The sequence below is a fragment of the Stegostoma tigrinum genome, chromosome 21, assembly GCF_030684315.1.
Source record: "Stegostoma tigrinum isolate sSteTig4 chromosome 21, sSteTig4.hap1, whole genome shotgun sequence".
NCBI classification, from domain to species: domain Eukaryota; kingdom Metazoa; phylum Chordata; class Chondrichthyes; order Orectolobiformes; family Stegostomatidae; genus Stegostoma; species Stegostoma tigrinum.
In genome coordinates this window covers 318131-343741 of record NC_081374.1, presented here as the reverse complement: position 1 = coordinate 343741, position 25611 = coordinate 318131, and the positions used below count along the sequence as shown (strand labels likewise).

At 43.7% G+C, this 25611-nt stretch overlaps 1 protein-coding gene across 2 annotated transcripts in view; it reads right to left on the bottom strand.

The window, feature by feature from the left end:
* Positions 1–7949: 7949 nt before the first annotated feature.
* The window catches only part of slc6a17 (solute carrier family 6 member 17), an 86632-nt gene continuing 68970 nt past the window's right edge, over positions 7950–25611 (bottom strand). Inside the window, exons 7-11 of one of the 2 annotated variants that reach the window (XM_048553418.2) lie at positions 25263–25455; positions 21802–21994; positions 19517–19676; positions 13911–14073; positions 7950–13065 (exon numbers count right to left, since the gene is read on the bottom strand). In XM_048553418.2, coding sequence (XP_048409375.1) covers positions 12700–13065; positions 13911–14073; positions 19517–19676; positions 21802–21994; positions 25263–25455 — 1075 coding nt within the window. In that variant the 3' untranslated portion in view covers positions 7950–12699. The remainder of the gene's footprint in view (positions 13066–13910; positions 14074–19516; positions 19677–21801; positions 21995–25262; positions 25456–25611) is intronic. The other variant, XM_048553417.2, reaches the window with a different exon arrangement.

Sequence of the window (25611 nt, the reverse complement as noted above, 5' to 3'; positions counted from 1 at the left end):
GCTCACCAGCCAAGGGCCTAAACAGTCTTTCCAGGTGAAACAGCATTTCATCTGTACCCCCTCCAATCTTGTATATTGTATTCGCCGCACCCACTGTGGCCTACTGTACATTAGAGAAACCAAATGTAGACTGGGTGACCACTTTGCAGAACATGTCTGATCCATGCACAATCATGACACTGACCTTCCCGTAGCTGGTCATTTCAGCACAGCAACTTGCTTACATGCCCATATGTCCTGAGCATGTTGCAGTGCTCCAGTGAATCACAGCAAAAACTGGAGGAACAACATCTCACCCTCAAACTAGGCACTTCACAGCCTTCTGGGCTCATTATTGAGTTCAACATTTTCAAATTGTGAATCCATTCCTTCCCCTACTTTTAGATTTACTTGTTAAGTTCTGTCACCACATCCCCTCTCCACACTCCCACCCTAGGGGGACTGTCTGTTCTTTCTAGTCTGGCAGGTAGACCCACCATTGTTCTGCCTTTCTCACATTCCACTCACTGAATTTGAACTAACAATATCATTTCTCCCCCAGCTCTCCAACCCTCCACATCCTTCCCCCTCCCCACAAACTGTTAGCACAAACGCTGTCACCTTCACACTTCACTTCAGCTCTGAAGAGTTGTTTAGACTCAAAGTTAGCATACTTTCTCTCCCTGAATGCTGCCTGACCCACGGTGATCTCCAACATTTTGTTTTCACCTTCTGGATTATCTCTTATTTTATCTGCCAGTGGCTTTTTTAATGCTCTCTCTTCACTCTCCTCATTTCCTTAAGTAACCCTGTGCAATTTCTCCATCTCTAATACTTCTGATGCTTTAAGCTGATTGCATTTATTACAGCTTTCCGGTCCCCCCCGCCCCCCACCAACATCTCCCGGCCTCCCCCCACCATGCCCCATTCAATCTTGTACACCTTTTGACCTCCAGAATTCTCTGGACTTATTGTTCCCATCCTTCACCTTTTTATAGGAACATGCTAGCCCTACACTCTTCCTATTATCCTTTTAAACATCCACCCTCCTGCTCTGATGATTTTCTGTAAGTAGCTGCTCTTAGTCCATTTTGGCCAGATCCTGTATTATCATAAAAGACATTTCCCAAATTCAGAACTTTTTATTCCAGTCCATCTTTGTCCCTTAATTCAGTAAGATCTGAAATAGTTATGGTATAGTCACTGTCACCAAAGCAATCCCCCCACTGTCAAATCAACTCTTTTCCAGCTTTATTCCCAAATATTTCACTTACCTGTGATTCCAAACACACTTCCTTCAAACTCTACCACACAGTTATGGAGGGATGCTCCCTTTTGCACATTGACTCCTCTTATCCCAGACGTTCTAATGTGCGTAACGTTTGTGTACATTCAAGAGGAACAGGGAGAATGGTAAAAATGAGCAACGTAGCCATTAGTAACAAGAAATGGATACTGTAGTGAGATGATCTTCGTTCAAAGTAATAGAATCAGATTAATTGGAACCAAGAAATAGCAAGAGGCAGTGTTTGGTAGTCTACGATGTAAACCACAACAATCAGGAAATTGCTGTTATATATAACTAAGACAATGCATTAATCATGGAGGATTTTAACACACTCAGGCTGAGGCTGTGAGGAGAAAATGGCTGCAGATTGGGAAATTACTTTAAAATGTCCGACATTAATGGCTGACGTTTAAAGAATAAAAGTTTATGACAAAAATACATTTCACGTGCTCCAATTAGGTTCACAAAATAAATCAAGAACAGTATTAAATCAAAGGAAAAGACCCATAAAGTTGCTAAGCAAAACGGCAAATCTGAGGATTGGGATGATTTTAGAATTTTGCAAAGGAGAACAAAATAAATATTTAGAACTAAAGACAAAATTAAGTGGCAATAGACATTTTTTTCCTTTATTCATTCACAGGATGAAGGCGATGCTGGCTAGGAAGCATTTATTGCCCATCCCTAATTGCCCAGAGGGCCGTTCAGCATCCACCACATTGCTGAGAGTCTGAAGCCACATGTAGGCCAGACTAGGTAAGGATGGCAGTTACCTTCCCTAAAGGATATTAGTGAACCAGATGGGTTTTTCTCAACAATTGACAATGGATTCATAGTCATCAGTAAATCCTTAATTCCAGACATTTATTGACATCAAATTCCATCATCTGCCATGGCAGGATTTGAACCCTGGTCCCCAGAACATTATCTGGATTAACAGTCCAGCAATAATACCACTAGACCATTGCCTCCCCACATAAAAACTGTAAAAGTTTTCTGGGTTATGTAAAATAGAAAAGTTGAGCAAATAGAAACGTGGGTCTATTACGAGCTGAGTCAGGAAAATTTATGGGGAATCTGAAATTTTAAAACCAAATTTTAAAAAAACTGCCTCCATCTCTGTCTTCATGGACAAAACAATCCTAAAAATGTCCAAAAAATAGTGGAAGATCTCAGAATTAATGTAAACTAAATGGCAAGATATTTAATACTTGTAAGAAGGTTACAGGTTTGATAGCTGATTTCCCCTCGATGAGATATAGATTATCAGAGTGTGTTGAAAGAAGTGACTACAGACATAGTAGATGCAATCCTTTGTTATCTTTTAAATTTCTACACTCTAATCCTTGCAGAATGGAAGGAAATAAATGTGACCCCACTATTTGAGGAGAGAAAACATAGAATTACAGGCCCACAAGAATCCAAGACAATACAAAAATAGTGTCAGGACTTGGGAACTTCAACATAGGTCTATTAACAGGAATTTCTCCTCTATCCATCTTCTATCCACCTCCCCCTCTCTCCCTACTTATTTCAGAACCCTCTTCCCTAGGCCCGAAATGTCAGCTTTTGTACTCCTGAGATGCTACTGGGCCTGCTGTGTTCACCCAGCCTCACATTTTATTATCTATTAACAGGAAGCTGTGTTTGATAAACCTATTGGGAGTCTTTTGAGGATAACTACCAGAATAGGTAAAGGTCAAATGTGAATGTGCTTTATTTCAATTTTCAGAAAGCTTTTGATAAGGTCCATTGTAAAGGTTGATAAGCACAATTAGAGCACACTGATTTAAGGAGAATGTATTGACATGGATTGTGAACTGGTTAACAAATGGGTCATTTTCAGGTTGGTAGCTGGAGGCTAATGGGATGCCACAAAGATCCTTGTGAGTCCACAACTATTCACAATCTACATGAAAATGAGTTGGACATGGGATTAACTGTAATGTTTCCAAGTTTGCAGATGACAAAACTAGATGGTAGTGAGAGCTGTGAGGAGTATACAGTGATTTTCTAAGGGGGTTTAAGAGAGATTGGGCTAATGCCAAAAAATTGGCAGACAGACTACAAAATGGAGAAATGTGAGAATATCTGCTTTGGCAGGAAGCACAGTAAGTGTGTGCTGGGAAATGTTTAACTGCAAAGGGACATGGGTGTCTTCACTCATGAGTTACGGTAAACAGGTAGGTACAGCAAGCAATTAAGAAGGAACTTCCAAACTCATGACCACTAATATCTAGAAGGACAAGGGAAACAGTTACATGGAAACTTCACCATCTTCAAGTTCCCCACTGAGCCCCACTCACCATCGTGGATTGGAAATATATTGCCATTACTTCAGTGTTGTTGGATCAGAATCCTGGAAGTTTCTATGCAATAGCATGTGGTCTGCCTACAGCACCTGCACTATCAACTGCAGTAGTTCAAGAAGGCAGCACTACCTTCTCCAGGGCATCTAGAGGCAGGCAATAAACATTGGCCCAGCCAGTAATGTCCACATCCCATGAATAAATAAACTATAGGAGTAACAATGTAGGGGGTTCAGTGTAGAAATCCGAAAGATGATAAATGCAAGTTCCATCTCTATAGCCACTTCTTTCAACACAGATGGGTGATTAGATCCAGGGGTATTGGCTACCTTTAAATGTTACCTTCTTAAGGATATTAACTAACCTGTAGTTTTGCTTACACAATCCTGACTGGACTTTCACAGATTAATACTTACAATATTGTTTGCAGCTTTGGTCTTCTTGCCCAAGGCAAGATATACTTGTTATAAGGCCAGTGCGATAAAGGTTCACCAAATTAATCCCTGGGTTGGAGGGACTGGTCTCTGAAGTAAGATTAAGTAGGAAGCCCTTTACTCCAGTGAATAAACAATGAGATAAGCTTCCATATCCCAGAAATCCAATTTACCCATTTCAACAGGGGGGAAGAGTCTGGCTGGGGACAGAGCGTGTGATAGGAACAGAGTGTGAGAGAACATCAGAGATAATGGGAACTGCAGATGCTGGAGATTCCAAGATAATAAAATGTGAGGCTGGATGAACACAGCAGGCCAAGCAGCATCTCAGGAGTACAAAAGCTGACGTTTCGGGCCTAGACCCTTCATCAGAGAGGGGGATGGGGGGAGGGAACTGGAATAAATAGGGAGAGAGGGGGAGGCGGACCGAAGATGGAGAGTAAAGAAGATAGGTGGAGAGGGTGTAGGTGGGGAGGTAGGGAGGGGATAGGTCAGTCCAGGGAAGACGGACAGGTCAAGGAGGTGGGATGAGGTTAGTAGGTAGCTGGGGGTGCGGCTTGGGGTGGGAGGAAGGGATGGGTGAGAGGAAGAACCGGTTAGGGAGGCAGAGACAGGTTGGACTGGTTTTGGGATGCAGTGGGTGGGGGGGAAGAGCTGGGCTGGTTGTGTGGTGCAGTGGGGGGAGGGGATGAACTGGGCTGGTTTAGGGATGCAGTAGGGGAAGGGGAGATTTTGAAACTGGTGAAGTCCACATTGATACCATATGGCTGCAGGGTTCCCAGGCGGAATATGAGTTGCTGTTCCTGCAACCTTCGGGTGGCATCATTGTGGCAGTGCAGGAGACCCATGATGGACATGTCATCAAGAGAATGGGAGGGGGAGTGGAAATGGTTTGCGACTGGGAGGTGCAGTTGTTTGTTGCGAACTGAGCGGAGGTGTTCTGCAAAGCGGTCCCCAAACCTCCGCTTGGTTTCCCCAATGTAGAGGAAGCCGCACCGGGTACAGTGGATGCAGTATACCACATTGGCAGATGTGCAGGTGAACCTCTGCTTAATGTGGAATGTCATCTTGGGGCCTGGGATGGGGGTGAGGGAGGAGGTGTGGGGACAAGTGTAGCATTTCCTGCGGTTGCAGTGGAAGGTGCCGGGTGTGGTGGGGTTGGAGGGCAGTGTGGAGCGAACAAGGGAGTCACGGAGAGAGTGGTCTCTCCGGAAAGCAGACAGGGGAGGGGATGGAAAAATGTCTTGGGTGGTGGGGTCGGATTGTAAATGGCGGAAGTGTCGGAGGATAATGCGTTGTATCCGGAGGTTGGTAGGGTGGTGTGTGAGAACGAGGGGGATCCTCTTGGGGCGGTTGTGGCGGGGGCGGGGTGTGAGGGATGTGTCGCGGGAAATGCAGGAGACGCGGTCAAGGGCATTCTCAATCACCGTGGGGGGAAAGTTGCGGTCCTGAAAGAACTTGGACATCTGGGATGTGCGGGAGTGGAATGTCTTGTCGTGGGAGCAGATGCGGCGGAGGCGGAGGAATTGGGAATAGGGGATGGAATTTTTGCAGGAGGGTGGGTGGGAGGAGGTGTATTCTAGGTAGCTGTGGGAGTCGGTGGGCTTGAAATGGACATCATTTACAAGCTGGTTGCCTGAGATGGAGACTGAGAGGTCCAGGAAGGTGAGGGATGTGCTGGAGATGGCCCAGGTGAACTGAAGGTTGGGGTGGAAGGTGTTGGTGAAGTGGATGAACTGTTCGAGCTCCTCTGGGGAGCAAGAGGCGGCGCCGATACAGTCATCAATGTACCGGAGGAAGAGGTGGGGTTTGGGGCCTGTGTAGGTGCGGAAGAGGGACTGTTCCACGTAACCTACAAAGAGGCAGGCATAGCTGGGGCCCATGCGGGTGCCCATGGCCACCCCCTTAGTCTGTAGGAAGTGGGAGGAGTCAAAAGAGAAGTTGTTTCAGGACCGCAACTTTCCCCCCACGGTGATTGAGAACGCTCTTGACCGCGTCTCCCGCATTTCCCGCGACACCTCCCTCACACCCCGCCCCCGCCACAACCGCCCCAAGAGGATCCCCCTCGTTCTCACACACCACCCTACCAACCTCCGGATACAACGCATTATCCTCCGACACTTCCGCCATTTACAATCCGACCCCACCACCCAAGACATTTTTCCATCCCCTCCCCTGTCTGCTTTCCGGAGAGACCACTCTCTCCGTGACTCCCTTGTTCGCTCCACACTGCCCTCCAACCCCACCACACCCGGCACCTTCCACTGCAACCGCAGGAAATGCTACACTTGTCCCCACACCTCCTCCCTCACCCCCATCCCAGGCCCCAAGATGACATTCCACATTAAGCAGAGGTTCACCTGCACATCTGCCAATGTGGTATACTGCATCCACTGTACCCGGTGCGGCTTCCTCTACATTGGGGAAACCAAGCAGAGGCTTGGGGACCGCTTTGCAGAACACCTCCGCTCAGCTCGCAACAAACAACTGCACCTCCCAGTCGCAAACCATTTCCACTCCCCCTCCCATTCTCTTGATGACATGTCCATCATGGGCCTCCTGCACTGCCACAATGATGCCACCCGAAGGTTGCAGGAACAGCAACTCATATTCCGCCTGGGAACCCTGCAGCCATATGGTATCAATGTGGACTTCACCAGTTTCAAAATCTCCCCTTCCCCTACTGCATCCCTAAACCAGCCCAGTGCATCCCCTCCCCCCACTGCACCACACAACCAGCCCAGCTCTTCCCCCCCACCCACTGCATCCCAAAACCAGTCCAACCTGTCTCTGCCTCCCTAACCGGTTCTTCCTCTCACCCATCCCTTCCTCCCACCCCAAGCCGCACCCCCAGCTACCTACTAACCTCATCCCACCTCCTTGACCTGTCCGTCTTCCCTGGACTGACCTATCCCCTCCCTACCTCCCCACCTACACCCTCTCCACCTATCTTCTTTACTCTCCATCTTCGGTCCGCCTCCCCCTCTCTCCCTATTTATTCCAGTTCCCTCCCCCCATCCCCCTCTCTGATGAAGGGTCTAGGCCCGAAACGTCAGCTTTTGTGCTCCTGAGATGCTGCTTGGCCTGCTGTGTTCATCCAGCCTCACATTTTATTATCGTGAGAGAACATCAGGAAGGTGCCAGATGGTGTGGGTGTGTGTGTGAGAGAGAAAGAAAGCAGAAGACTAAAGTGGAACTAGGTGATCTTTTGTGCTCTTCCTGTCTCCTGGAAAACATTATCAGCTGAACTAATGAGTCGATGTGAAGGCAAGTCTGTGTGCGCCAGCTGGAATACTGGACCTCCCATCACACTGCTCCTCAGTGGACACTGGGCCACAGTGTAGGGCAGCAATGAAATAAATAAGTCCAATGGTCAGTGTCCGATTAAATTCATCAATATATGATCATTATGGGATTGCTCATCAATCTAATTCAATCCGAATCAAGGTTTTGATACCAAGCATTTGTAAGTCTGTGTATGACTACACAGTGCTCAAAGGGTAGGAACTACACTGATTTTTGATTCACTAACTTCACTTTGGTCATTTTATCTCTCTTCAGCGTTGTGTTACAATGTTATGGGGCTTCCCCTCAGCCAGAGTGACATTGCAGGGGGAGACTATAACATCAGCATCTTCAGTCACTTGAATGACCAATTGTGTGACAGTCTGAGACACTGCCCCCTACAGGGCAGTAAAACTTGGCTGCGGACCTGGACCAGGTTCAGAATACTGGATACTTGAGCCCCGAGTTGCTGGTCCCTGTCCTCCTCCTATTTCTTTTTGTACTCCTCCCTAGTCCCAGGAAGTGAGGCTCAAAATGTCTACACTTCAATGAGGCCTCAGTGTAAATCAACTGGAAACACAAATTTGCCATAAAAAGACAATAAACTTCTTCAAACAGAATAAAAACAAGAAATTTCTCTTCCCATACAATATATTCAATATACAATTAATATATACACCACCACAAAGCAACAATAATGTGAAAATATTTAGCATAACATTTATAAATTTTATAATTTAACATAATGTACACAAACATATACAGTTTCAATGTACAATATAAATATCTTTAGACTATTACCATATTCTCTAAATCTCACAAATGCCAAACTGGAATTAATTGTTGGTCAATATATCACTTATAAAGACTGAAGTACAACAACTGTGGGTAGATCATCAGGAATGAGGATTCCACTCCCAGTGGAATTTAATCCTATGGCTCTGACAGCTCTTGGGAATTTTATACTTCAGTTCTGGCCTTGAATTAGTGAGAGGCACCAACACAGGAATAAAAGGGAAAACGGTGAAGAGGTAAATTGGTGGGATGTTAATAGACAAATATGCTGTGAAACAATTCAAAAACTTTGATAGGTAATGGTTGTTTTCTATTGTCCAATCTCTTTCCCCACATTGAATAACTAAAATTTTATTTAACATTAGTTTTTTTTAAACTTCTCTCCTTTTAAAAATCACTATCTGCTAATTCTTGACTTTTTCCTTTACAAGTTTCTCATTGACACCACATGGCACAGTGACACTCGTGTAGTAATCCATTCAGCCTGTGAAAATGCTGCAGTGCCATCCCTGGTGCATGGTATCATTACAACGTGACCAGTTTACATAGAATTTCTATAAACATGGACACGGGAATTCAGCAAGAAAATACAAGGCACCAGAAGAAAGATAAAGCTCCAAGTGCTAATTATTTGACTGCAATGCTACATGTCCTCAACAAGTGTCTTCTTTATATTTCAAATGTTAAAATCAACTAACTTTGTGTATCTGTGCCTAGTCAACAGTAGAAGTCCTCTGAGAAATACAGGGATGATTGCTACTGCAGAGCTGATAACTTCAATGCCTCATCTCTGCTGTCGCGACATCCATCTGGCGTCTCTGTTTTGATCAACGTTTATATCGAGATTAGGTAGTGACTGTATCTAAAGCATTAGTTCTTGTGTCAGTGCCTCTGGTTAAATGCCAGTAAGTGTTTCTTTACACCACATCCTCCAGTGTACTACTAAAAAGTATATCACCATATATTCTCTTTCACAGTCCAGTACCAGGAGATGTCAGACTGAACTTGGTATTACTCAGCACGTTCACCTTATTTTAAAAAGTAGTTTTCTTCCTCTTCTCTGGCCTGATAATATCAATTACATAGTGAGAAAGAGCAGTACTAGGCCATCTAGCCCTTCAAGCCTGCTCCACCTTTCAAAATGGTCATGACTGATCATCCACCTCAGTCCCCATTTTCTCCCTATATCCTTTGATAAGAACTACATCTTCTTGTTGGCAACACAATGTTTCAGCTTCAACTACTTTCTGTGACAGTGATTTCCACAGGCTCACCACTTTCCTCATCTCAGTCCTAAATGGCTGACCCAGTTTCCTCAGACTGACAGCCCTGGCTCTGTACTCCGCGGTCATTGAGAACAACCTTTTGGTGTTTACCCTTTCCAGAGCAGATAGAACTTCATCAGTTTCTATGAGATCACCCCTCATTCATTCACCCTTCAATTAAGAGGTAACCAGTGGTCACTAGTCACTGATTAGTGTTAATTCTACTTTTCTTCCCCAACAGCATTCTGTATGAAACAGTGAAGGTCAACAGAAATCACCAGGGAGGAGTGGGAACCCGTAGTTCTAATATCATCCTGGGTTTGAGTCTTTACCACAGTCCTGACAGAAACCAGCTGGATAATCCCAAACTAATCATCTTGGTACTTTGAGTTTTAGCCAGTTTGATTAAGCAGTGTTAACAAGCTGTGAGGGATAATGGAAACTGTAGATGCTGGAGAATCTGAGATAACAAAGTGTGGAGCTGGATGAACACAACAGGCCAAGCAGCATCTGAGGAGCACGTGAACTGGCTTAATTTCCTGCAGTAGCAGCAGTAACCTGTAGATGCCCCCAGCACCATAGCTTAAACAGAGTTTAAAAAGCCATTGGCCCCACCAGGAGCTGCAGGATGGTACTGCATCAAGCTCCAGCCAGCCCCACATGTTCTAACATCTAGTTAATGTTAATTCGCCGACTTAAGTGTAAAGAATTTCATCTAGAAGCAGATTCAGTGTAATTAAAAAAAATTAGATAAATACTTTAAAGGATAAAATGGAGAAACAGCAGGAGGAATGGGACTGATTAGATAGCTCTATCAATGAGCTAGTATAGGTGTGAGGAGCCAGATGGCCTCCCTTTGTGCTGTATAATTCTGTCTCTGGATTAAATAGCGCATTTCCAGGAATAGTAAAGTGCAATGAACAATTATATCTGATCCAATTGATTGTACAATTTATCAACACTTCTAAGCTGAAAACATTAGGATCTAACTAAACTAAATCTAGAGAAATTGCAAAGGTATGTTCTCACTGTGCTTATCATCATGTGCTATACATTAACTGGGCTCCACAGATAGTCTAAAATAATTCGCTCCCCAGATACACACTCACACTACACTATCTAAAATACCAACAACATTGACAGAAACTTTAATTACTGACATCTAATGCAAGTACATCAATCTCTGAACATTATACAGAATGCAACGATTATTACTCAGCACCAGAAATTTGTTGCTTATTTACTGAAGTTGTTAATTGTATATTTTGAGCTTTAATACTGTAATTTATAAACCAACACTGGTTAGTGATAGTGAGACCAGCTGGTTCCTACAAGTCAATCATTAAATAATATCAACAAAGATGAAGCTGAGGGACACATGGGTTATGTTGGCACTGCATGTTGATGCATTGTGTGTAGACTTGTGCTGAGGAGAACTTCTCTCACTCAGCTGTGGCTTCCATCTCTGTGACAAGGAAGCAATGAAACTCAATTGGAACTCTTTATGAGAAGAATAAGATTTGAGCCATGAACGGTTTCTGCTGTTATCATGACTGCAAATTCATTCTAGGTCTGCAAGAACCCAAATGATTTCAGCCAGAAACTGCTCAAGAGATCTCAGCCTGTGGAATGACTCTCTTCCCAATGCGTTCCTAAAAAAAGTTCAAGTTCTTATTCTGTATTACAAAGTGAACATTACACTAGTAGACTATGGGAGCCAAGTGATTTAGATTTCATGTAATAGAAAGTTAACTGAAACTAGAAAGGAACACAGGTGAAAGGGGAGAGTGGGAGGCCAGGAATCCACATGCCAGCCAATCGGTATGCAGTAGAAATGTTGGTTTTCTCTTGAATTTGTATTTCTTGCAAACTGTCCTCATGAGTGCAGATGAGAAGCTCTAACAAAAAAATTATTTTTCAATCAATAATGAAGTTCTGTACCACCAAACAATTAACAAAAACATGTCACTGAGGATCATCTTACACTTGTTTATGTGTGACTACTTGTGTAGGTTTAGGAAGGTTTATGAAGTAAATTGTTCTGCCCATGGCAGAAAAGGAGAATCAAAGATTAACACAGTCAGGTAGTCAAGGGAACAATGATCATTATGGAAATGCAACTGGTGTTGGCCTTAAGTTGGCAGTGACTGCTCTCATTAAAAGTGACTGAATGTATCACTCTGTTACCAGCTTTTGTGCTTTGGTTGAGATCCTTACCTACAGATCCTTAGCTGATGGAGCCTGATACGTAGGATAAACCTCCTAGGTTAGGGTACAGTGTGCTTATTAGGAACTTCACAGCCTGCATCACTTACACACAGACAGTCTCAGTCCACACATGCTCAAAGGCAGGGTTACTAACAAATCCAATCAAGACCTTGTACCAAAAATTCAATGAGATCATTAATACAGCAACAACATTATTAACAAAAACAAAGACAAGCTCAGAAAGAATGCATATCTGGACAGACACAGCTCATACTGACTCATAGCGAGTACACATGACACCCATACTGACTCAAGACTAGTACACAATACTTACACACTTGGTTAGTACACAGACTCATACTGACTCTGGTTAGCACATGCATTGCTTGTCTTCGTAAATGGCAGTATATGCCGTGTATGTGCAGACATAGGCCTAACATAATGCATTTGTGCTATTTCAGGACTGGTGTTGTGTGTGGACTAATATAGGGCAGCAGATGTCGCTCTTGTGCTGATTTTGGTTCAGGATGTGCATTTCCTGTACAGCATTCGTATTGTCTGTACCTAAACCGAGTTCTTTTTAATTTTATTTGCTACTGATCAGGGTTGGGGAGGTTGGTTGGCGGGGCGGTGGGGAGTGGTGGGGGGGGGGGTTGGTTTGTAAAATCTTCAGCAGTGATTTTGGGTAAGAACTAGCATTGAACCTGTCTTGATGCAGGTTCAGCATATGTAGTGTATGTGCAGATAAAAGGTCAGTATATACATTAGCTGCACTGATGCAAGGCTGGGAAATGTGGTATTTGTGCTATGCAGGTATATGCATGTCTGATTTGATACAAGCGATATGTTCAATGTTTGCTGATATAGGGTCAGATGAACTACAATGATTCCAATGTAGCATTGCACATGCAGTGCCCGCACTGCTACAGGTCCAGTCTATCATTAACTCATTTATACAATTTTGTTTTTTTTAAACCAGTGGAGATCAATGTCAAATTGACCGGATTTCAATCAATGGTGCTAGTTACAGGTTGTTTTCTCCAATTAAAACCTGCTAATTAATCGTTACACCTTTCACCTTTCATGTAATATTAATAACTGTATTTAGGTGCTGATTTGCCTATGGCAATCTCAGTTTACAGTTCTGATTCAGGAGTGCCAGCAGACAGATAACCAATACCATATCGCCCGTTAGCAGCAGTCATCTCCAGTGGTGATATGCTGTCTGGCCCATTATAAGAGCGATGAATCGGCATTGGTGAGGGACTCTCACTGGGAACCTTACTCAGGATGAATCGTGTCTCATCATGATCATCCAAATTGGACATATCTTTCATCATTCTGCCTCGGTTGTAGGAGACGGATAAAGTGTTGGACCCATCAGACACAAGATGGAAGTGCCGGACAATAAAAACAATAGGAATGGGGAGAATTCCCAGCACAATCAGAGTAACAGTCAAACCGAGGGCCCAGCCTGGGAATATCAGGAACCTCTCCACAGCCTGTTCAAAGAAAGGAAGACTCTCAATCATTGATCAATGTACTCAACTAGCAAAAAAAGTAACTGGGTTATCTCAGGAATCTGGACAGTGCCGACAGCTAACTGCAATCCTAAACCAGAGAGTAATTTAGTGAGATCACCGATGAGGCTAAACCATAGAAATCCTGTCCCGTTGTAGCTTGCTGTTCACTTCTAACACCTCACACAGCAATGCCAGACAGCTCAGGGTCTGCGTGGAGGTATATCCCCAATCACTGGCCATTCACCAACCCCAACTTCACAAAAACACCTCACTGACCCTGTTCCTACACAACAGCATTCCCCCGACTCCATCCTCGCACCACCTCATCCCAGTTACCCAATCCCTGCACAACGCTCCCACTGACCCCATCCTCGCACAACAAACCACTACACCGATCCCATCCACACATGACAACTCCCGCTCCCACTGACCCCATCCCCGCATGATTCCCCCCTCATACTGATCCCATCCTCTCATGACAGCATCCTACACGACTCCCCCTGAACCCATCCCCATACAACATTCTCCTGACCCCATTCCCACAGAAGTACCTCACTGAATGTACCCTCACACAGCATCTCACTGATCCAATTCCACTGCAACCACCCCTCCGCAAGCACCTCCCTGACCCTGTTCCTTCAACATCACACTGCATCCCCAATACAAACTCCTCACAAACTGCTCTGAGTTCAGTGATTTTTTCCAATGCCCTACTCACCCAGATTCTGTTCTTTGGAAAGTAACCACTTATCATTGCAACCATATGACCAACGTATCCCTGTATTAGAGAATTTTAACGTCAGATATGCCATCTTTCTGATTACCTCTTCCATTATCCAGGCATTGTACCCTGGAGGAGTGATCCCCATCTGAATGATACTGGCCAACATCAGGATGACCATGGCCAGAGGGGAGATGTACTTCCAGGTGTAATAGTAGTATCTGTATGGAGTGAATCCCAACATTTCTGTCAACTCCTGCATGAATCTGGAAAACAGCGGAGAGAAATTATCTGGTATCGTACTGTCTGAATAATTGGATTCCTGCCTGTCTTTTGTTCACTGCCAACAACCCATGATGATATAGCAGTTTCAATGACAAATCCCTCTATCATCTGTAAATATGGCATCAACAGTGGAATTTATATACTGGGCAAATGCAAATTTCCAGAGCCAAGCGATCACCTCCTCATTTGCTCAGTTTGAGGTGAGCGACCCAGTGCTCAGTATTTAGAAGAGTCACACCTCAGTAATGTGCAGCATCATGTATGTCTCTCTGCAAGATCATTAGAGCTTTGCCCTGAGGCCTTGATTGTGAGGCTGACTGCAGAGACCGTGACGGGTCCTGAGGCTGCTTAACAAGGGCCACTCTCACTGTGATAGTTCAAGACCTGCTGGTTGAGAGGTGGGGTTTGTCATAAAGAGCCTTCCGTGGCTTCAGTGGAGCGCAGAGCATAGGAGCAGCAAAGTCTCGATATAGATTTATAAAGCTTTGGTTAGGCCATAGATGGAATACTTTTATGCAGTTCTGGTCACCACAATATTCGAAGAGATGGCAGGAACTGCAGATGCTGGAGAATCTGTGGCAACAAGGTGTAGAGCTGGATGAACACATGAACACAGCAGGCCAAGCAGCATCAGAGGAGCAGGAAGGCTGAAGTTTCGGGCCTAGACCCTTCTTCAGAAATGGGGAAAGGGAAGGGGGTTCTGAAATAAATAGGGGGGGAGGTGGACAGAAGATGAGTAGAGAAGATAGGTGGAGAGGAGACAGACAAGTTAAAGGCGCGGGGATGGAGCCAGCAGAGGTGAGTGTAGGTGGGGAGGTAGGGATGAGATAGGTCAGTCCACGGAGGATGGACAGGTCAAGGGGGCGGGATGAGATTAGTAGGTAGGAGATGGGGATCGGAGGGAGGAAGGACAGGTTAGGGAGACGGGGACAAGCTGGGCTGATTTTGGAATGCGGTATGGGGAGGGGAGATTTTGAAGCATGTGAAGTCCACATTGATACCATTGGGCTGCAGGGTTCCCAAGCGGAATACGAGTTGCTGTTCCTGCAACCTTCAGGTAGCATCGTTGTGGCACTGAAGGAGGCGCAGGATGGACGTGTCATCTGCAGAATGGGAGGGGGAGTGGAAATGGTTTGCAACGCATCCGCTGTTCCCATTGTGGCCTCCTCTACACCGGGGAAACCAAGGGGAGGCTTGGGAACCGCTCTGCAGAACACCTACACTTGGTTCGCACTAAACAACTGCACCTTCCAGTCGCAAACCATTGGGCCCTGTGAGGCTGCTCCACCATTCGATAATGTTATGGCTGATCTGAATTTAACCTCAACTCTACGTTCCTGCATGCCCGCAATAATTTGTCATCTTCTCGGCAAACAAAAATCTACCTCTGCCTTAAAATATTTAAACATTCTGTCCTCACTGTATTTTGAGGAAGGGAATCCCAAACACACACCCATCAAAGAAAAAAAGATTTTCCTCATTTCTGTTTTGAATATGTGCCCTAAAAAACATTTTCCCAAATGCCTTCCCACTCTAACTTTCTCTACTTGGGCCTGCCTCACTTCCTAGCATTAGATTCAGCAGAACATCCTCCCTGTTGAGCAGGATATATACTGTTTCTGAAAGTTCTATGCACACATTGTAGGAATTTCTCCCCTTCCATGCTCCACTCTAACTTCTTCCCAGTCTGTTGTAGGGTAATTGAAATCACCAACTATCACAACATCACTTGGCCTGTAGATTTCTATTATCTGCCTAAAAAGCTCTTTTATACTTCCTCCCCACTATTTGGAGATCTATAATAAGTACCCAGCAAGGTAACTGCTGCCTTTCTGATCTTCACTCCAACCATTTAGTTTCTAATTCAGGAACTGCAATTCATTCAAGGACAATGATACTGCCTTTAGCCAAGACTGTCACACCTTCTCCTTTTAACCCACCCTGTTTCTACTAAAAACTTTATAACCCAGGATGTTAAGTATCCAGATAATGGGAACTGCAGATTCTGGATAATCCAAAATAACAAAGTGTGAAGCTGGATGAACACAGCAGGCCAAACAGCATCTCAGGAGCACAAAAGCTGATGTTTCAAGCTGAGACCCTTTGGCCTAGACCCTTCATCAGAGAGCCTCCCTGATGAAGGGTCTAGGCCCGAAATGTCAGCTTTTGTGCTCCTGAGATGTTGCTTGGCCTGCTGTGTTTATCCAGCTTCACACTTTGTTATCTTATGTTAAGTATCCAGTCCTGTTCTGGCTTGAGCTGTGTTTTTGCCAGTACTACAATGTCGTATCCTCCCAGAGCAATTTCTGCTTCCAGTTCCTCCTGTTTTTCCCCACTCCCTCTTTCCCCACCCCACCCTTCCTCCCCTGCTCTCTCCCCACTTTGGTTCACTGTGCTTCTGTTCTGCTTTTGCTCACTGAGCACCATACTCTGTGCTTTTACATCCATACGCTTTAATCTTGCCTTTATTTCTTTCTTGCCCATTGGAAGGCTAATATTCCTTTGGACTCAAGCCTTCCTTCACTTCTTCCCCCCCATTACCCATCTTCCCTTTTTTGCCCCCTCTGATACTTCAAAACAAGTCAACCTGCTACCCCACCTTGCAAGCTTAAATCTACCCCCTACACACTAATTACTCTCTCAGCCAGGAGATTAGCTCCATTTCTCCACAGATGAATCCCATCTCTTCCAAACAGCTTTCTCCTTTCTCAAAGGTGATCCCAATGTTCCAAAAGTCCAAACTTCTCATTTCTATACCATCCCTCATGGCATGCATTTACCTCCCTTAGCTAATAGGGCAACTCGTGGCACAGGTAGCATTTCTGAAATTACTACCTTGAGGTCTTGCTATTCAACACACTCCCTGACACCTGAACCCAATCCTGCAAGTCTTCCACGATATCCCACCCTGTGTCGTTGGTTCCCAGATGAACCATAACCGCAAGGTGCTCATTCTCCTTTTGCAAAAATTTATCCAGCCATTCCGTTACGTTCCAAACCCTTCCACCTGGGAGACAACAGGTGGCAACTCACGATCTTGGCTGCAAACTAAAACTGCTTATCCCTCAAATTACTGAGTCACCCACCACAACTACCTTTTTAATCTACCCACCAGCTTCCAGCTCTTTTCCTAGGGTAGTCTCAAGCACCTTGGTGGTGTTATCTTGAGTCACAAGATAACAAATAGGTTAACGCTCTCCCCCCACCAACCTCCACCAACTCAGTCATGTTGCTCAGTAAATAGGCATCGACATTTCCAAACTGTCTGATAGCTCCAAGGAGTCCTGGGTTTCCTGGTTCTACCATCTCCATTTCTTTCAGTGAATGGTTACCCACTCTCCTGCTGTCTTTGCTCCTCCTTGCCTGCCTATCATGATGTGGACTGACTACTCTCTGGTACAACTGTCCCAGAAATCTCTCTCCTTCTTACGTGGTGTGCAGCAAGGACAGTTGCTGCTCCAATCGGCCACATGTTGTTCAAAGACTGCTACCCTCTCGTACTTCATGCAGCTGAGACTGTCCTGGTGTCTTGTTGATCTAAAACCTCCCAAACATATTGCAAGATTTCTTAGTGTCCCTGCCATCTTTACTAGTAAAGCAATGCACACTTCTGAGGCTCTGTTGTTTTCAAGCCACAAACATACTTTCTAACATCTTCCCTCTCTTTTTGTTTAGTTCACGGAAGAGGGGGAAATATCACAGTTATACAGTTATGCAATGCTTGGGGCTTCATGGTTCTTTGAAACTGGGTCGTCCACATTCCATTTCTCAGTTGCGGCGAACGAGCTGAATTCTCTCAGAATTCTCATCGGTCACTTCTCATTACTGCCCTTTTCTGATTCATTCTCATAATTTTGATTGGCCCCTTCTCAAAGCACCTCACATCCTTCCTGATGTGTGATGAGAAGTTTTGGTCGCATTACTCTAGTTCTGGCTTGAACAGAGCTTTAAAAAATGTTCAGAATAACTTCCCTGATTGTTCAGTATCGCAGAATTACTGTGGAATAGAGGCCATTCAGGCTGTCATGTCTGCACTAGAGATCTGTACAAGCAATTCACCTTGTGTTACCCTGTGATGACATACTGACCGCTAACTGCTAAATATATTCCTACTGACACCGAATCGATTTGGTGCACCTCATTCCTGAGAACCAAGTCTAGCAATGCATCCTTTCTCATTGGACTAGTGACATACCAGAAAACTGTCCTGAACAGATCCTAGAAACCTTTGCACCTCATCACTCTTTGCGTGACTGCTAGCCCAAACTATTTTTAGATAATTAAAAGCCCTCATTATAGCCACGCTATAATTCTTGCATCTCAATGTTATCGTAAATTTGTTTCTCTACATCACTGATTGGTGGTCTGCAAACTATTCTGAGTAAAGGGTTTTCTTAGTCCTCACCAAATAGATTATGTCCTTGACCTCTCTGGGATAACCTACCTTTTCAGCTCTGCAATATTCTGCTTAAGTAATGCTGCCTTCCCTCTCCTCAGTTCCTTATTTTCATGAACACCTTCCATCCAGGAGTATAACTGTCTTAGATTCTGATACACAGAGTAAAATTTGCTGATGACACCAAGCTTTGAGGTGCAGTTAACTGTAAAGTTGATAACAATTGACTGCAATAGGACAGAAGTAGGCCAGAAAATAAAATTTAATACAGAGAAGTGTACGGTAATGCATTTTGGCAGAAGGGGTGGGGAGAATCAACATAGAGATAATGACCCAGTTCTAAAAAATACACACGGACAGAGGTATATGGGGATACATCTGTCACGATTTTTCAAGGTGGCAGGACATATTGAAAGAAGCATACGGGATCTTGGACATCATAAATAAAATACTGAGGGAGATTCTTTCTTAAAGTTTCTTAATTGTAACATATAAAATAATCAGAGGGTTAGATAGGGTGGATAGGGAGAGCCTTTTTCCTAGGATGGTGACGGCGAGCACGAGGGAGCATAGCTTTAAATTGAGGGGTGAAAGATATAGGACAGATGTCAGAGATAGTTTCTTTACTGAGAGAGAGTAGTAAGGGAATGGAACGCTTTGCCTGCAATGGTTGTAGATTCACGAACTTTAAGTACATTTAAGTCGTCATTGGATAAGCATATGGACATACATGGAATAGTGTAGGTTAGATGGGCTTCAGATTGGTATGACAGGTCGGCACAACATCGAGGGCCGAAGGGCCTGTACTGTGCTGTGTTGGTGGAGCAGGCTGGAGGGTTGAGCAGATTCCTTTTTATCTCCCTTGGTCTGAAGGAAGCAGGTGAGTGTTACAGAATGGCCAGCAGACTGGAGCAGTCACAGTGCGGGTTTAATAGGAATTATGGCATCAAACAGATAGTCACAAAGTTTGGACTTGTCTTTGTTCTCAGCTTCATGAAATGTACACCTGAGGATTTGAGATGACTTACTTTTTTGTTCCATAGATCCAGGAAACAGAGATATTTTCCAAAATGACCACAATTGTGAGGGGTAATGTAGCGGAATAGTCATCGAACATCGTGACAAAATAGTTCCCAGAACGTTGAACGAATATGAGTCCAATTGAAAAAGCGATGATTGTGCAGCCAACTGTAGTAAAAGAGTAATTTAATCACAGGCATCAGGAGGAGAAGTTAATTTGGATCACAAATATCCATTGCATAACTGACATAAACAGAAGCACTTTTTGCAAATAGCTTCAGAAATGTAGAGTTCAGGCCTGTGAAAGTCTATATTTACTAAGGTTTTTCATTTAAATGCCACCTCTCTCAGCCCACCACTCAGATGTAACACAAAGTCTCAAGCCCTCCATTGCATGGACTGAGAGGTGATGCTGGTGGAGGTGAATGTGGCAGTGACTAGTGAGGTACAGTAGGGATCAGTACTAGGACCCCAGCTATTCATAATATATAGTCATGGTTTAGATGAGAAAAATAAATATAACACCTCAACATTTGCAGATGGCACAAATCTGGGTGGGAGGGTGAGCCGTGGAGAGGATGCAGAGATGTCTTGGTGTGATTTGGACAGGCTGAGTGAATGTGCAAATGCATGACAGATGCAGTATAATGTTGATGAGTGTGAAGTTATTCACTTTGGCAACAAAAAAAGACAGATTGTTATCTGAATTGTAAATTGAGAAGGGGAATGTTCAATGAGACCTGAGTGTTCTTACGTACCAGTTGCAAAAAGTAAATGTGCAGCTACAGCAGGCTGTAAAGGAGGCAAACAGTATGTTGACCTCCATAGTAAGAGGATTCAAATACAAGAACAAGGATATCTTGCTACAAGTATTTAGGAGTTTGTTGAGGCCACAACTAGAATACTGTGTGCAGGTTTGGTTTCCTTATTGGAGGAAGAATGTTCTTTCTTTTGAGGAAGTACAGTGAAGGTTTACCAAATTGATTCCTGGGATGTTAGAACTGATAATATAAGGAGAGGTTGAGAAAGCTAGGATAGTATTCACTGGGGTTTAGAACAATGACAAGAGAGGCGTCCCATAGAAACATTTAAAATTTTAACAGGACTCGACAGGTCATATGCAGGAAGGATGTTCTCATAGGTGGGGAAGTCTAGAACCAGGGGTTGGATACAACAAATTTAAGGATACAGGGAAACCTTTTAGGAAGAAGATAAGGAGAAATTACTTCACTTGGAGAATGGTGAGCCTGTGGAATTCACTACAACAAAAAGTAGCTGAAGCCAAAATATTGTGTTTTCAAGGAGGAGTAAGATACAGCTCTGAGGGATAAAGACATCAACATATGGGGAGGGTGGTTTAGAGCAATGTGTTTAATGATCAGCCATGATCATAATGAATGGTGGAGCAGGCTTGAGGTGTGGAACAGCCTATTCCTGCTCCTATCTTCTGTGTTTCAAAGCAAGTTTCTTCACTCAAATTATTGTGAAACTTTAATACCCTGTACACCAGAGGGTTCTGGTTGCTCCATCACGAATTATATTTTACAGTTTGGTAGACAGATTAGATTAGGTTATATCCCTACAGTGTGGAAACAGGCCCTTCGGCCCAACAAGTCCACACCGTCCCTTGAAGCATCCCAACCAGACCCATCCCCAAAACCCACACACCCCTGAACACTATGGGCAATTTAACATGGCCAATCCACCTAGCCTGCACATCTTTGGACTGTGGGAGGAAACCGGAGTACCCGGACTAATTACACGCAGACACGGGGAGAATGTGCAAACTCCGCACAGGCAGTTACCCGAGGCCGGAATCAAACCCGGGTCCCTGGCGCTGTGAGGCAGCAGTGCTAACCATTGAGCCGCCCATTTTTGATTTTGTTTTCTCAGGGAATAAAGGATACAAGGAGTAGGAGGTTAAATGGAGGAGAAGTCCAAGATCATCCATGATCACATCAAATGGTGAAGTATGTCACTGTGGATAGAAGCATGCTGTATGAGCTACTCCTGCTCTTACTTCTTTATGTTATTTTATTGGGACAGTGTTGATGAAACTTTACTCTTGTGCCAGTCATGATTTAATTGGTAGCACTTCTGATTGAGAAGAGGATGAGACGGACCACGGCCACATCACCATCATTAATAAGGATCCCAGCAAGTCAGTTCAAAACACAAGCCTGAAACAGAAGTTGAATCAGTTGAAATTCTAATTTCTGGACAATTAATCTTTGCTCCTGCAGATAATTAACAAAGCCCCAGAAAGCAAAGCAGTTTTATACCAGACTCTTACTTGTCAAGAACTCTTTACGAATTTTAAATGTGTCAACAATTGGTGAGATGATGCCTTCCATGGTTCCCATCATGCTGCCCAATCCCAGGTTAATGAGCATCAGGAAGAAGAGCACAGACCAGAAAGGGGAGGCTGGGAAATGGGTCATTGCCTCTGTGAAGGCAATAAAGGCAAGGCCTGTGCCCTGTACTGACTGCAAGAGATCAGAAAGATCAAATTAATGGCAGAATTTGAATAATCACAACAGAATAAACTGCAGCCAAGTATCAAATGATACATTGCTATCAGAGTGCTACCTATAAAACACTGAATTAAAAATCTTTGCCAATGTTGTGCTTTGTGCACAGACAATACTCATTTTCAAAGTGACAATTTTTTTGCCTCATTCTCACTCAATATTGAACAGAAAGTCTTTAAAGAGTCAGCAAAACTATCAGCATTTAGAAAAATGGCTTACAAATAAACTAAAAATTATTTCTTGATATATTTAAGATTAGTAACTTGTTGGAGCTCTTAAGACTAAAAATAGGTCCATTAACAACAACCTGCATGAATATGCTGCTTTGAATGTAATAAAACATCACATAGGTGTTTCACAAGAGCATTGTGTGCAAGATGTTAATAATGAGCTGAACAAGGATATATTAGAGATGAGGTTCAAAAGCTTCTGCAAAAAAGAAGGTTTTAAGCAATGTCCTATCGGAGGAGCAAGAGATTAGGGAAGTGGAGAGACAGAATTCCAGAGTTTAGGACCCAGGCAGTCAAAGGAATCAAGGCTGTTATGAGGTCAGGAGCTGAGCAGCCCAGATCTCAGAGAAGCTGAACGGACCAAAACTGGAGGAGTGCAGATATCTGAGAGCATAGAGGGACTACAGGTATTTACAGAGTTGGGGAGGGACTGGACCATAGCATAATTTGGGAAAAAGACAGTTTAGTGAGCACAGGAATGTCAGGTGAATGCAACTTGGTACAAGCTAAAACACGGCAGCACAATTTTAAACAACCTCATGTTTATGGAGGCTAAAATATGGCAAATCAACCAAAAAGGTTTTGAAATAGTCAAGTTTAAAATGAACAGCGACACAAATGAGGAGCCCAGTAGCAGGTGAGTAGATACTGGGTAGAAAGTTAGGCGATGTCAATAGGTAATCACAGTGATGGCTCATATATGTGCCTGGAAGCAAATCCTGGGAGTTAAATATGACACGAAGTTGCAAACAGTATGATTTAGTCTCAGTCAGTTGTCATGGATACAAATAACAGCTCAGGAAGCATTGGGCTAGGAACTAAGAAGAGGCCTCACCAGCTTCATAAATCCTGTAATGACTTCTGATTAACAAAATTTAACTTTATGTTAGAGTTGAAATTAAAAATAAGGCTAAAATACATCTATTCCTCTCTTTAGTGACTGGCAAGGGGAGAAAAATAAGAAAAAACAGAACTCATTGTTGTTTAATTTCAATCTAAATGCGAGTACTAGGAGCAAGAGAATGGGTTTTGCCCTGATGTGATGTGGAGGAGTAACATCTTTTATTAATGAGCTCAGAGGTATTTGCACATTGTGTCAGTAGAGAATACTCTACAGTGGTTTTTAAATCACCGCTGTTAAAATACTGGGGTATCAATGTCACCTTGCTCCCTCCCCATCATCCCACCATCACCACCATGCAAAGCAGGGCAAATCCAACCCATCAGTCTTCTCCCAAACATCAGTAAAATGATGGAAGGTGAGTGTAACAGTGCTATCAAGCAGCTCCTGCTCAGCAATAACCTGCTCAGTGATGCCCAGTTTGGGTTCTGCCAGGGTCACTCAGCTCCTGATCTCATTACAGCCTTGGTTCAAATATGGACCGAAGATTTGAATTACTGCCATATAAAGAAGATGGTTGTGGTTGTCGGAAACAAGCCATCTCAGCTTGAGAACATCTCTGCAGGAGTTCCACGGGGTGGTTTCCTAGGCCAAAATATCATTAGCTGCTTCATCAATGACCTTGACTCCAACAGGAGTCAGAAGTGGGGATCTTCACCAATGATCACATAATGTTCAGCACCATCATGACCACTCGGATACTGAGGCAGCCCATGTTTAAATGCAACAAGGTCTGGACAATATCCAGGCTTGGGCTGATAAATAGCAAGTAAAATTTGCACAGACAAATGCCAGGCTATGACCATCTCCAATAAGAGACAACCTAATCACTGTCTCTTGACATTCAATGCTGATACCATCACTGAGTCCCCACTACCAACATCCCGGAGGTTACTACTGACCAGAAACTCAGCTGGGCCCACATAAACACAGTGGCTACAAGAGCAGGTCAGAGGTTAGGAAGGCCGTAGTGAGTAACTCACCTCCTGACTCCCTAAAACCTATCCTCCATCTACAAAACATGAGTCAGGAGTGTGATCGAATACTCTCTATTTGCCTGAATGGCTGCAGCTCTAATAACACTCAAGAAAGTTGACACCATTCAAGACAAACAGCCCACTTGATTGGCACTACATTCACCAGCACCCAATTCCTCTACCACCGACGCTCTGTAGCAGCGGTGTATACCATCTATAAAATGTACCTCAGAAATTCATTCAGGCTCACTACAGGCTCCTTAGGCAACTTCTAAACCATGACTACTTCTATCTAGAACGACAAGTGCCACAGATACATGGGAACATCTCCACCTCCAAGTTCCCTCCAAGCCACTGACCGTCCTGACTTGGAAATATATCGCCACTCCTTCACTGTCACCTGGTGAAAATTGTAGATTTTTTTCCCTAAGGGCATTGTGGGTCAACATATAGCAGGTTGGCTATAGTGGTTCAAGAAGGCAGTTCATCACCACCTTCTCAAGGGCAACGAGGGACTGCCAATAAATGCTGGCTCAGCCAGAGATGCTCATATTCCATAGGTTAGTTAAAAGAAAATACTGGATGGGGTCTTGGGTAACCTTTCAAACTTCTTTCACAACAGTGGAACTCCATCCACTGAAACGTAATCAATGAAATAATTCAGCTGATTGTTCTTGTTGAAATTAAGACTGTTCACAATTTTGATTCCTGCGTGTCTGTGATGACTGGTTGAACTATGAGTGCTCTCTGAACAGCCAATCTGACTTCAGTAAATAAACAAGGTGAATTAATTTATCCTTTTCAATTTGCAAAGTTCTTCCACCATTTAAATTAACTGCAACAATTTATTTTAAATATCTATAGTTTAAAATTATAAACATATAAAAGTTAAAAAGTTCCCTTCACATTCCATTAGAATTAGCAATATTGGTGGAAGCTATAGAAAATTGTACAATTTGCATAATCTTAACATTTTCCATCAAAGAAATTAAAACCAACAAAATGAAACACCAATATTGGTTCATTTCAAAGATTAATCCTGCCTCTTTACCTCACTGTTCATCCACAACTGACTCACTGATTTAAATTTCCACAAATGGACATTCATGTCTCACCTTATCCAGCTCATCCTCCAGTTGACATGTATCCAGCCCAAGTTCACTGAAATGATTTTCCTTTACTGTCTTTATGACACTGTACATCTCAGAATAATCAGAAGCTGTCAGATGTGAGAAGTTGATATGGGGTGGAATCAGATCATGGCTCAGAACTTTGGAATTCAGGTATCCAATAATCTTTTCAGAATTTCTGCCAACAACAACCAAAAAAACAATGAAAGGTACAGACCACATCTTGTGTGTCAAATACAAAGCAACGATACTGCCAGCACAGTGAAGAGTGATGCCTTAGGCTCAGTACAACATCCAACTGGAAAGGGGGCAGTGGAGGTTTATGAGGAAGTGG